At 35.0% G+C, this 12671-nt stretch overlaps 8 protein-coding genes across 8 annotated transcripts; 5 read left to right on the forward strand and 3 right to left on the reverse strand. All coding sequences in view use genetic code 12, as the record gives it.

The window, feature by feature from the left end:
- Positions 1-526: 526 nt before the first annotated feature.
- Positions 527-4213, forward strand: J8A68_004655 (uncharacterized protein; the record flags this gene model as incomplete). The annotated part of the gene is made up of 1 exon (XM_049408637.1): positions 527-4213. One exon carries the CDS (start codon positions 527-529, stop codon positions 4211-4213), a length of 3687 nt encoding a protein of 1228 aa, XP_049262062.1.
- Positions 4214-4274: 61 nt separating this feature from the next.
- Positions 4275-5060, reverse strand: J8A68_004656 (uncharacterized protein; the record flags this gene model as incomplete). Its single annotated transcript, XM_049408638.1, has 1 exon — positions 4275-5060. One exon carries the CDS (start codon positions 5058-5060, stop codon positions 4275-4277), a length of 786 nt encoding a protein of 261 aa, XP_049262063.1.
- A 283-nt stretch (positions 5061-5343) lies between these two features.
- Positions 5344-6387, forward strand: J8A68_004657 (uncharacterized protein; the record flags this gene model as incomplete). Its single annotated transcript, XM_049408639.1, has 1 exon — positions 5344-6387. One exon carries the CDS (start codon positions 5344-5346, stop codon positions 6385-6387), a length of 1044 nt encoding a protein of 347 aa, XP_049262064.1.
- An 888-nt stretch (positions 6388-7275) lies between these two features.
- Positions 7276-7863, forward strand: J8A68_004658 (peroxiredoxin; the record flags this gene model as incomplete). Its single annotated transcript, XM_049408640.1, has 1 exon — positions 7276-7863. One exon carries the CDS (start codon positions 7276-7278, stop codon positions 7861-7863), a length of 588 nt encoding a protein of 195 aa, XP_049262065.1.
- A 662-nt stretch (positions 7864-8525) lies between these two features.
- Positions 8526-9119, forward strand: HNT2 (bis(5'-adenosyl)-triphosphatase; the record flags this gene model as incomplete). The annotated part of the gene is made up of 1 exon (XM_049408641.1): positions 8526-9119. One exon carries the CDS (start codon positions 8526-8528, stop codon positions 9117-9119), a length of 594 nt encoding a protein of 197 aa, XP_049262066.1.
- Positions 9120-9271: 152 nt separating this feature from the next.
- J8A68_004660 (mediator of RNA polymerase II transcription subunit 6) lies at positions 9272-10183 on the forward strand (the record flags this gene model as incomplete). The annotated part of the gene is made up of 1 exon (XM_049408642.1): positions 9272-10183. One exon carries the CDS (start codon positions 9272-9274, stop codon positions 10181-10183), a length of 912 nt encoding a protein of 303 aa, XP_049262067.1.
- Positions 10184-10245: 62 nt separating this feature from the next.
- Positions 10246-10932, reverse strand: CYP5 (peptidylprolyl isomerase family protein; the record flags this gene model as incomplete). The annotated part of the gene is made up of 1 exon (XM_049408643.1): positions 10246-10932. One exon carries the CDS (start codon positions 10930-10932, stop codon positions 10246-10248), a length of 687 nt encoding a protein of 228 aa, XP_049262068.1.
- A 493-nt stretch (positions 10933-11425) lies between these two features.
- Positions 11426-11888, reverse strand: J8A68_004662 (uncharacterized protein; the record flags this gene model as incomplete). The annotated part of the gene is made up of 2 exons (XM_049408644.1): positions 11426-11697; positions 11801-11888. The coding sequence occupies 2 exons, from the start codon at positions 11886-11888 to the stop codon at positions 11426-11428; spliced, it is 360 nt and encodes a 119-aa protein (XP_049262069.1).
- Between the last annotated feature and the right edge of the window lie 783 nt (positions 11889-12671).

Genomic DNA, 12671 nt, shown 5'->3' on the forward strand with positions numbered 1-12671 from the left:
TTGTAATTAGATACAGTGTTTTCTTTGATGATTTTCTAGAGTAGTCTTAGAACATTGATGAAAGTCTCTATCAAGTATCTATAGTCTATATCTCATTTTGCATACTACAACTAGGATGTTACCTTGTGTCTCATACGTGTAAATCTTAACTTTTTCGTACTTTATGAGCCTTAATTATAATTCGCGATTCTTTAAACCCTTTTGTAGTTATGCAGAGAACAAAGAACACAGAGTCACGACATTTGTCCGACAATTATTTTTTGTTTTTGGGAAATAACACTTGCCACATCGACATTTTTCCTGTGTCTTACAAATTTTTATAAATCCCCAGACACAAAATTTTATCCATCCTGACATTTCAGACAGACAAAGGAATCTAAAACAAAAAAAAACTTAATCGTAACTATCAAACCCTTTTTGAAAAAACAAAGGGTTGCCATTTTTTTTTTTTACAACCAAACAATCCCCAATTATCTCTAAGCAAGTTTATATCACTTAGATACGACAAGCGTGTGCTTTAGAAACAATGGCCCAACAATCAACAAGCATAGATGAATCGAGATCGTCGACACGACCTCCACCAAGAAAGAAAAAGAGAACCCTTGGCACTTTCCCCTGTCAACATTGTGATAAAGTATTTAGTCGTTCAGATCATTTAGCAAGACATAATTTGAATCATGAACCAAAAGAAGTTTTTACTTGTGAATTCCAACTTTCAAATGGTAAAATATGTTCCAAGACATTTGTTAGGAAGGATTTGAAAGAACGACATTATAGACGTCATTTAGAGATGGGTGATGGTCATCTGCTGCGACAAAATAGCGAGACTGATGAGGAAGGTATGATGACTATATCTACTATGGGAACTAGTGGTATGGCCTCAAGCAGTAGTGATTCTATTGGGAGAACAATTCGTCGTGATCTGGAATTCACCGGTGATGAAAAGCCCCTGACGGTCGAAGAAGTGAATGACTTACAATATCCTAGTCATCGTGCAAAGATGGATCCTAATCTAATACAAATAATACCACCCCAACCACAGCCACAACCACGACAACCACCAGCAATGATGGGTCCATTATCACATCCACCTCCTATGCATTCTGCTACTAGTTCACTACATTCTACCCCTCATATAATTGAACCAAGTCCCATTGGGTCAATGTCATCCGTACCTCCACAACCACAAATACCCGAGATGCCACAACAACATGTTCCACCTCAACAAACTTATCCCAATCAGCCAATTAATCATTTATTCCCTGCACAACCAACAGCTTCTCATCAGAGACAGCCAACCCCGCTTTCGCAATTTCAAATGTACCCTGTTCAAGAACAACTGCCATTTAACCAATCTCAAAACTTGAATGATTTGTATAAGGCATATGGAGCTCCCACTGGTCAAACCCAGAATGATATTTTGTCTTGGTTATTCACTGATTCACCACCTAATCCAACGAAATCCGAAAAGTCAGATTCAGGTTTCCAACAACCACCACCACCACAGCCAGTGCTTCCTCAAACGGTTCAACCTGCGCCAGCTGCATCGCCACGACTACCTCCTCCTCCACTGCAACAATTTTTGGGTCGTACTCCAGGCATGCTTCCACCAACACCATTGGGATTTCCTACACCATATACAGAATCTCAATTCATGCAAACGCAACTTCTGAATCCAAGCAATTTCCCTGTCGATCCGGGGTTTAATAATAATAGTATATCAGGAAACTATGGATTTCAAGATGTGAATATATTCCAAAATGATGATAATCCACTTGATGAAATCTTTTTAAGGGCTGCCTTACCTTCTGATCCAAGGGGGAATTTGATGCCACCTGGTCAACAACAACTGGGACAAGATAGTGGTGGTGGTAATAATAATAATTTAGCTCGAGCGCAATATGCTTCATATCTTAGTCTAAATACCGCATCATCGACTTCGCCAACAAACACGAATGAATCAAATACGTCTCCCTATTATTGTCCAGATGTGGAAAATGGTCTAGATCCATTTGAAGCTAAATTAATTCATCATGCTGAGAAATGTAATCTTGAAAAAAATCCCCATTATTTTATAGATTGTCTTCTTTTAGATTCAATTCTAAAATGTCTTGGGGGGTCCATATCTCGAGAAATGATTTCGGAAATATTCAAACCAGAAACCGACAGATATACAATCGAAGATCGATTATCTTACTATATCTCAATCTACTGGACCATCTTCCATCCACAATTCATGATCCTCCATCGACCATCATTTGATACAAAAGATTGTGATCCATTATTAGTCATCTCCATGATTCTCATCGGTTCGGTTTATAGTTGTCCCGATATTGCCGAATCACTTGGACAAACCCACCAAAAATCACCCGAATTCAAATTCACCTTGCTCATTAGTAAACCACTCCGATTTGCGATTTTTCAACATGATGAATTCAAATCACCAGTTCAGGTCTGGATATTGCAGAGTTTGGCGATGTTGGAATGGATTGAGAAGAATTTCCTTAATCGGAGAATGCATGAACGGGGACATGTCCATCATGGAACCATGGTGCAATTATTACGTCGGTCTCCGGCCTTGGGTGGAAATCCCGCGGTTATGAAGGGTGGGAGAAATGGAGGGAGGAGCAATGCTGGTAGTGGATCGAATACGAGTGCCGGGGAAGAGGATATGGAAGGGGTGGTGGAGGTTGTGGATCCGAAAGAGATGGAAAAGAATTCGGATGCCGAATTGTTTTGGAAATGGAGAGATAGTGAAAGTATGAAGAGAATCACGTTTATGATATTTTATGTTGATATTATTGATTATGTGAAATTTAGACATAATCCGGCGATTATGTTTTATCAATTACAATTATTGAATTTACCTTGTGATGATGAATATTTATGGGAATCAAAAGAAATAAATGGAAGTTTTAAAAAATTGGTAAAACGTCAAAAGAAGCTTCAATCAGATTTAAAGAAACTTAATAGTCAATCAAATACATCAATTAAAATTAGGAATGGTGAAAGTTTTTTAAATGTATTAAAAAAATTACTTAAACCATATAAAGATTCTGATTTTAAAATCCAATCCAAATTATCAATATTCACTCGTAAGATCCTTTTAGCCGGTTTAGTGTCTATTTTATATCAAATGCAACAAACAGATCTTCAAAATAGTTCTTCACTTCTTACATCCAATGGAATCATCACCACCAACAAATCTAAAGTCTGGAAAGAAATCTTGATAAAAGCATTTGATAATTGGAACTATTCCATTATGCAATATTATTATAGCAATCATTCCAACTTATCCAACTCCAAAATATCCATCTATAATGATTTACATAATTTAGAAGTACCATTACCGATGTATTACCTAGTGCAAATCATCGGGTTATCCGATATAAATCATTACGATATTGCCATCTTTGGTGGATCCCCGGCAAATCAAAGTGTGAGGGCCACCATGAAAGATCATTATATCGTCCAGAGAAAATTGTCGAATATTTGGGGTGGGAATATCAGTCATCATAAGAATAAGAATATAAATGAATTAACTAATCTAAGAAGTGTTGTGCATTGTTATTTGTTATTATGGCAATTGATGTTAAGCCCCGTAGATCCAGATGATCATGATGGGTTGAGTGTTAATCAAGGCGGGTTTTTGAATTGGAATAGTAATGCAGATTATTATGATTGTATGTATGCGATTTCGATTGCGACATTGGTATTGTGGTGTTATTGTTTTACGAAGTGTGGCCGGGAGAGTGAGAGATTTGGTGAGATTGAGAAGGAAACTGAAGAAGATGATGAAGATGTGATGTATCTGACACAAGTCCGGTTGAATCAAAAGCAATATTCTGAATTGAGACAATATTGTGCCGAAGATGGATATCAATATTTAAATCGGGTTAGACAAGAGTTTTTAACTAATTTGAGGAAATTTAATCTCCATAAACAATTCAACTTACATAGTTTGAAAAGTTCAGATGAAAATACAAAGATATCTGCTAATGAAATGTTGGCTAAATACTGTGATTTGCTACCCCAGATTTCTAATAAACAAAATATTAGTGGTCTTTGCTTTTTAATAGGAACGAAATTAATGACTAGTCAATGGGAAATTATTCGTGAAAATGCCAAATTGATATTGAATTGTGGGTTTAGATCAATTGGAAAGAAGAATATATTATGCCTTGATTTATTTGATAACGAATTTAATGACTAAAAAAAGATTGTATAATTAATGTACAGAATATATGTAGAATTATAATATTTATAAAAGATTTTTATACCAACAAAACAGCATTTACACATCCATCTCTATCAGGTTCATTTGTGATTTGTGCATATTTACCCCAAACAACTTTCCCACCAGCAGTAACCAATCCCAATTCAGAGACATTAACTTCTATGATTGTACCTTTAGTTAAAACCCCTAATTGTGTATACATTGGTGATTGAGGATTCTTCTTCACACCCAAAATAGGTAAGAAAACAGTCACACCCAATTCCGGATGAGTCACATTAGCCTTCTTCTGTCTTAATGCTGCAGGACGAATAATTCTTTCCATCTTGACTGGTCTACGAGTGAAACCTTCTCCTACAAAAGTATGTTTTGTAATCATTCTCTTCCAAGATTTAGTCTTTGATTTACCGGTTTTAATAACCTTAAACATTTCTTCTTCAGAAATACCCCTAACTTTAGGTAATGGAACTGAATATTTATCTGCCTTTTCCAATCTTTTTTGTTTAATACTTGAACTAATAGCTTTTGCAGTATTTCCAGTTTGACGATCCAATAAATATGTAGGTAAAGCTTCACCATCATCAACTTTTGGAGTAGAAGGACCTTTGATTTTAGATTCTTGATGAGCCTTGATCTTCTTCTTCATGGCTACCTTTTCACTATATCTCTTCTTGGCGAATTGTTTACCCTTCCATCCCTTTAAGGTTTGAGCATCTTTAGCAATTCGATGACCTTCTCTGGCTTCCTTCTTACGTTTTCTTTCTTCGTGGTCTAATCGTCTACCATGTTGTTTTATGTGCTGTTCGATATATTCGTTTTGAGGCATGATTAAAGATTATTCTATGTTTTTCTATAAATGGTCTATTGCTAATGATCTAATTAGAAGTTGAATTAGAAGTGAAATAATTTTCTTTAATCTCTTCGCATAATTTTTTAACAAAACAAAAAAGAAATCAAAAATAAAAATGAGTATTACGTAAGGATCAACCAGTTCTTACGTAATATTTTTTTATCCCATCGAATCCATCTCATAAATCTTTTTCTTTAAGTCAAATTTTTTTAACTACAAACTCATCATATATACAGCCCAACAACCACACACATCAATAATGGCAGACGTAGATAAACTTTTGAACGAGATAATAACATCCATAAACGCTACCAAAACATCAGTAGAAGAATTAATCCAAACTACAAAATCAACAACCAAAACTCATCCAGAACTAATCGACACATTGTTATCCAAGACAGGAACGAAACAAATCGAAGGGGTTTCATTATTGTCATTAAAGAACCAAGCATTAGCTTCATATGTTACTAATCTTGCTTTGGTAGTTTTAGGACAAATTGAGAGAATTTCTCAGGATGAAGAAGAGAATGGGGAAAAGCATCGATTGGAAGCCATTAAACGAACAATTGTTCAACGTGTCTGTCTTGAAAAAGGGGTGAAACCATTAGAAAAGAAGATAAATTATCAGTTGGATAAGATGGTTCGTGCATATGGAAGAATGGAAGCTGATGAAGCCAAGATTGAAGAAAAATTACATCATAAATCTGGAAGCGAAGATGACGAAGATGAAGAAGAAGAAGGTGATAATAGTGAAGATGAAGAATCAGAGGATGATAATTTGGCATATAGACCAGATGCTGCCGCTTTGGCTAAATTGGCACCTAAATCAACCAAAACGAAATCCACATCCGCACTCACTACAGAATCTAACGAGAAATATAAACCACCTAAGATTTCTGCCATGGCTCCACCTCTGGCAATTAGAGATATTGATGCTAAAGACAAATCCAACAAGAATCGTAAATTACAAAGTATGGAAGAATATCTTAATGAACAATCAGATATGCCAAGTTTGGAAGCTTCCATTGGTTCAACTATTGTGGATCATGGTAGAGGAGGTGTTAAGACTCAACATGATCGTAATAAGGAAAGAGAAATCCAAACATATGAGGAAAGTAACTTTATTAGATTACCTCAGAATCAAACTAAGAAATCATTTAAACAAAAACAAAGAGACATGGCTAATCAATTTGCTGGGGAAGATTGGTCGATATTTAATAATGATAGATCAATAAGTTCTACTACTTCCAGAAAAAGGAAGCCCGGTAGTGTTTGGGATAGAGTGAAGAAAAAGCGTACTTAGATATGTAGATTTGTTGTAAGTATACCTAATAGAATGTAGTTTTATTGTGGAAATGATGAGTAAGTTTAGTTGTTTATAGTATTCCAACTGTGTTCCTATTTATGTCGTTCCTCAATCCAATCACTCTAACGAAAACATCCATCGTCAATTGGTCCAGTCTGTTCGTCCCATAATCATTTCGGAGGATCTCCGAGAAACGGCATATGACACAAACCCAAACTGTGGCGTTTGAGAAATGTCGCAAACGGTGGCCACACCGACAATGCACCGAGAACGAACGACATTTTTTCACCGATGGGAACGACGGGTTGTGGTTTACTACTTGCGATGATGATGAGATGTTGATAATCTGTAAGTTGCCCTTTTGAAAAGTCATACCCAAAGCCCGTTTCTATGATTATATGTATAACTGAGACAAAAGATAGCTTTTTGATTTGTAATAAACCGAATCGGGATTGTCATTGGCTAATTACTAAGCTTATATAAAGAGATCTCGTGTTCATATAAATTTATGTAATATGCTTGTTAAATGTCGCGGTAGTGTAGTTTTTTACTGTGGGTTTCATTTTTGTGTATTTATAGTTGCTTACTTGTTTTAGTAATAAAGCGGACCTTCTAGACTTTCTTTCTCATAAAATTTTTTAAATTAAAAATGTTTCGAGATTTTTTTCGAATTTTTCAGTTTCTTTCTTCTCAATTAAAAAATAATGGAAATCAGATTATTATACGCGAAACTTAAAGAGAAAACGATGATGAAAAAAGAAAAACTATAAATTGACCATTGAATTCCGTTATTCTATTTTTTCTTTTTCCTTCTTTTTCCTTTCCTTTTCCTTCTTGTTTCAATTTCCAATTCAATTCAATATCACAGATCAGTAATAAACAATAATGTCTCCAACTATCCAAAAGCCAGCCCCATCTTTCAAGAAAACCGCCGTTATTGATGGTGTCTTTGAAGAAGTTTCTTTAGAACAGTATAAAGGTAAATGGGTTCTTTTAGCTTTTATTCCATTAGCTTTCACCTTTGTTTGTCCAACTGAAATCATTGCTTATTCTGAAGCTGTTCAAAAATTCAAAGAAAGAGATTGTGAAGTTTTATTCGCTTCTACTGATTCTGAATATTCTTTATTAGCTTGGACTAATGTTGCTAGAAAAGATGGTGGTTTAGGTCCAATTAACATTCCATTAGTTGCTGATACTAATCACTCTTTATCTAAAGATTACGGTGTCTTGATTCCAGAAGAAGGTGTTGCTTTAAGAGGTATCTTTTTAATTGATCCAAAGGGTAACTTGAGACAAATTACCATTAATGATTTACCAGTTGGTAGATCTGTTGATGAATCTTTAAGATTATTGGAAGCTTTCCAATTCACTGAAAAGTATGGAGAAGTTTGTCCTGCCAATTGGCAACCAGGTGCTGAAACCATTAAGCCAGAAGTTGAATCTTCTAAAGAATACTTCACCAAAGTCAATTAAGTTTTCAAATCCGTATATAGCTTTAACTTATGTTTATCTCTTTTTGTCAGTATATCTTTTGCTAGATTTATAATTATAATAGAAATGTATTATTTATAGAACAATGATTTGGTAATTAGTTTTACTAAGAACATTTGCCCACGTTAGGCTGGGAAACCATGTTACCCGTGGAAGGCTTTTCTACGGTATCGGAATGAGTTTCCGAATGAATTGAAATACGTTTTTTTTTGTTTTTTTATCTTCAATTTACTTTAATCTCTCTTCATAAACTGCTTGGCCGACACGTTATTGGATGCCTTTCTTGAAGAACCTTCCTGAATAGCTATGAGGTGACGGTTCACTTGATAAAAAAAGCCAAGTTCCATTAATTGATGTGGAAATTTTTATCCAATCAGAGACAATAGTCTGAGAATTCCATTCCAATGCATTGAAATTACCATGATCCGTTTTTTTTGTAGAGTTGGATCATAAAGGACGTTAATGTATCTCGTTATTAGGTTTAATCCTACAAAATCTCATCGAAAAATATGCGGAAAAAGTCATCCGATTTTATCCTGGTTTGGGGTAAAAGAAAAAATAAAAACAACCAACGAGTTGGGAAGGAGATTGAGATTTCTTTTAAACCATCATTTGTCCTTCCATGAAAACTTCAGAATTAAAAAATGTCAATAGGAACAACCTTACTAAATACTACAGCAACAACAGTTGCTGCATCAACTACCGAAATCTATTTTTATAAATTCTTAGTAACCCATCAAGTATTTTATAAATCAAAATATACATATGCATTAGTGAATATAAAACCATTAGTCCCAGGACATGTACTAATCGTCCCGCTTCGAACCACCGTATTACGATTCGGGGATTTAACCCCTGATGAATCCGTTGATTATATGAATACCCTACAACTAATTCATAAATTTATTCAACGGACTTATGCTGCCGATGCATTAAATATTGCCATTCAAGATGGACCAGAATCGGGACAGTCGGTGCCGCATTTACATACTCATATCATACCCCGATATTCAAGTGATGGATATGGGGATAGTATATATACGAAATTGGAGAAATATGATCTTGAGGTATTATATCAACAATTCGAAACCAGGAAAAAGTTATATATTGAACTGGGAAGTGTCAATGCGTTGAGTAAGAAGGATGAAGAGAGGAGTGCTAGGAGTGAGGAGGTGATGAAGAAGGAGGCTGATTGGTTGAGAGAAGAGATTGAACGATTCTTGGAAGATGTAGATTGAACATAAATTTTGACAGTTGTTGTATGGATTACGTAATCAGGAATATTAATTTATACCAAAGAATTTTTCCGTTAAGTTAAGTTCTCCTTACATCACTTCTCTATAGATATTCTATATAGATAGATATATATATATACGAAATCAACAATAAGATGGAAGCGTTAGATGAAATACAATGGAAGTCACCAGAATTCATTCAAGAGAGAGGATTACATACGAATAATGTATTGGAATATTTTGCCCTTTCACCATTTTATGATCGAACATCAAATAATCAAGTATTAATGATGCAATTTCAATATCAACAAATCCAAATCCCAATAGGGATGTCTTTCCAACAATATTTCCAATCAAGACTTTCAGAAATGACTGGAATTGAATTTGTGATTGCATATACTCGAGAACCTGATTTTTGGATTGTACGAAAACAAACAAGATTAGATCCAACCAATACTTTTACATTACAAGATTATTATATAATAGGAGCCAATGTATATCAAGCACCTAGGATATATGATGTGCTCTCATCTAGACTATTGGCTAGTGTATTATCATTACGGAATTCAATTGATCTTCTTGGAGAAATGACAAGTTATCATATTCTGGATGGAGGTCATTCTTATAATAATTCAATCCATAATGTAAGTAGCCATGCCATGTCAATTACATCATCCTCATTAATGACAAATCATCTGAATCTTCAACCGAAATCAGCATCAATGACAGTTTCAAATACAAATGCGGTGAATACCATGACTCCAATTCCCATGCCTACACCTGGTCCTGTTACTGGACCTACTAGCGCAGTTCCTGCAAGTACTGTTTCAAATAATTTGGTAAATGTAAGTTCTCATGTTGAAATTACTAGTGGTGCTTATGACAATTTGTTGAATACTGTTGTTCAATCGGTAACCGAGAAGATACCTAGTATAAATGGTAATCCTAGTTTTAATATTGAAAATGATAATGAGAGTAAGCAAGTTTATCTTGATGATATTCCATTATATGGAAAGGGAAGTACAGTTGAGATGTTGGGGGTCAAAGTAAATCTTGAAGAGGATTAAAACTTGTACATTATATATAATTCTTAATTAGATTATACTTAACAAAAGAAATAAAGTAAAATTTAAAGTTCATCTTTAATCACCTTTTCATCTTGAATCTTTTCAATCGTTTCTTCTTGTTGTTGTTGTTTGACTTCTGGTTCAAGTTCAATTTCACCAGATAACGCAATCTTGATTTCCTTAACTGGACGATCACCACGACTGGTTTTGACTTTTTCAATATAATCAATCACTTCAAATCCGTCAATAACTTCACCAAATACAACATGAGCATTATCTAACCATTTAGTAATCACGGTAGTAATGAAAAATTGACTACCATTTGTGTTTTTACCAGCATTAGCCATTGATAATCTATATGGTCTATCATGTTTCAATTGAAAATTTTCATCCTCAAATTTCCCACCATAAATTGATTTACCACCATAACCTTGACCAGTTTCATAATCACCACCTTGAATCATAAATTTAGGAATAACCCGATGGAAAATAGAACCAGTATATCCAAATTTTGGATCAGTTGAGGTAGACAATTGTCTAAAATTTTCAACTGTTTTAGGAACAATTGTTCCAAATAAACCAATGGTGATTCTACCAATCAGTTTACCATCTTCTTCAATATCAAAGAAAACTTTGTTGGTAATTGGGGGATTTTCTGGAAGTTCAGTTGAACCTGCAGATACAAATTGACTAAAGAAGAAATAGAAGATTGATGTAATTAATGCAAATGCTGTTAATAATTTCATCATTGATGTAAAATTATAATTTTTTAACTTTAAGAAGAAGAAGAAGGAAGAAGAAGAAGAATTGGAAGAAGAATTAGAATTAATTGATGAAAAAAAAAAAATTAAGAATGTGTTCGCACCTATTAATTTGACTCAAACTAAAGGTTTGCCCGCGTACTAAGATTTGGTCTTAAATAGATATACTCTTGATTTAAGCCTCTATGGAAACTTCTCTATCGAAGATATCTTATAATATATGATATGTATTATTTCTATCAAGACCCTTATTTCATACAAGAAGATAAACATATATAAACTATAAATTCATTTTAATGAAAGGTTCGACGAGACAGGATGGAAAATTTTCCCTCCGTACTGGAATTTTCCACCGCACTACCAACACACCATGAATGTAATACATATATATGCGAACACTCCCCTGACTTTATCTTTACGTTTACCGTTAATGGAAAGTTCATTATCGTCATATATATCTCAACGAATTAAACCAACGTATCTATTGATCACCATTGATGGTTTGACTTTTCTTTTGATTTCTTAAGCCAGATGCTCTAGTCACCGCATATACATAACACCAAGATGCTCGTAGCCTGTCAACGTTTCCTCCGCTTATCTCGCACATACTTTCGTCCTTGTATTCCTTGTACCATAATAATATATTTAACTGTAATATAAATCTGTAGATCTGGGGTTTCGGTAACTTATAGGATCGGATCGAAGTGGGTAAAATTATTTCTGTTCTCCCTCGTGCAGCAACAGGAATAGCATCTCAGGTCTTCCGCAGCATAACATACTTAGTCTTATTTTCCTTGGCTGTATAATACGTGCTTTACTGTGAATCTATCTATTAACCAATTCAATGTGTCTGCACAATTCACAAGTCTACTCGATTCACCACGCAATAATAACACCTTCTGAAACACTTCAACACATTGTCTTAACCGATTTGTTCGTCTCATTGTAATATCTGGATTTGTTATAAGTAGCTTCCTAGATCGCCTGCTCTTTCAGGCATTCCACCATTCTTTCGGTAGTTTTGTATTTGATCGTCTGCATCCTGATGTCTTGACCCGGTGCCCGTGAACTTTTTCACGTATCTCTGCTATTTGGTCTTTGTGCATCTAACTTCTTTTCCATGTCGAGAACGCAACTTCCTCTCGATTATATATAATGTTGAATGGCACGTCTTTGATTGTTTTATTCCGATTCTCGAATACTTGCTACCGGTAATTCATTAGGATTGTCATCACCTGTATTAGCATTGTTGACGTCTACATCCTCACACCGTCTTCTGATAAATGGTGTACCATCCATCTTCGACTGTTTCTCCCCCGATGGAGGGGATACCATCTCTCAATTATTTCTCCCCTGATAGTTGGGATACCATCTTTCAGCTGTTTCTCCCCTGATAGCTGGGATACCATCTATTATTTATACCTCCCTTGATAGCTGGGATACTATCTCTCAGTTGTTTCTCCCCTGATAGCTGGGATACCATCTCTCAATTGTTTCTCCCCTGATAGCTGGGATACCACCTATTATTCATTTCTCCCCTGATAGCTGGGATACCATCTATGTATTATTTCTCCCTGACAGATAGGATAGCCACTCTTTTGGGCGTGTAAATCTGAATTTCAGATTCGTTTCGAATGTCTTACATGATATAAGGGATGGTTGTCGCCTCACACCAGCCTCTGGCGCTTGATACCACTGGACATGCACCTCTTGTTTATATTTAACCT

Source organism: Hemisphaericaspora subhashii, assembly GCF_019202705.1.
Source record: "Hemisphaericaspora subhashii strain CBS 10753 chromosome Unknown scaffold122, whole genome shotgun sequence".
Lineage (NCBI taxonomy): Eukaryota > Fungi > Ascomycota > Pichiomycetes > Serinales > Debaryomycetaceae > Hemisphaericaspora > Hemisphaericaspora subhashii.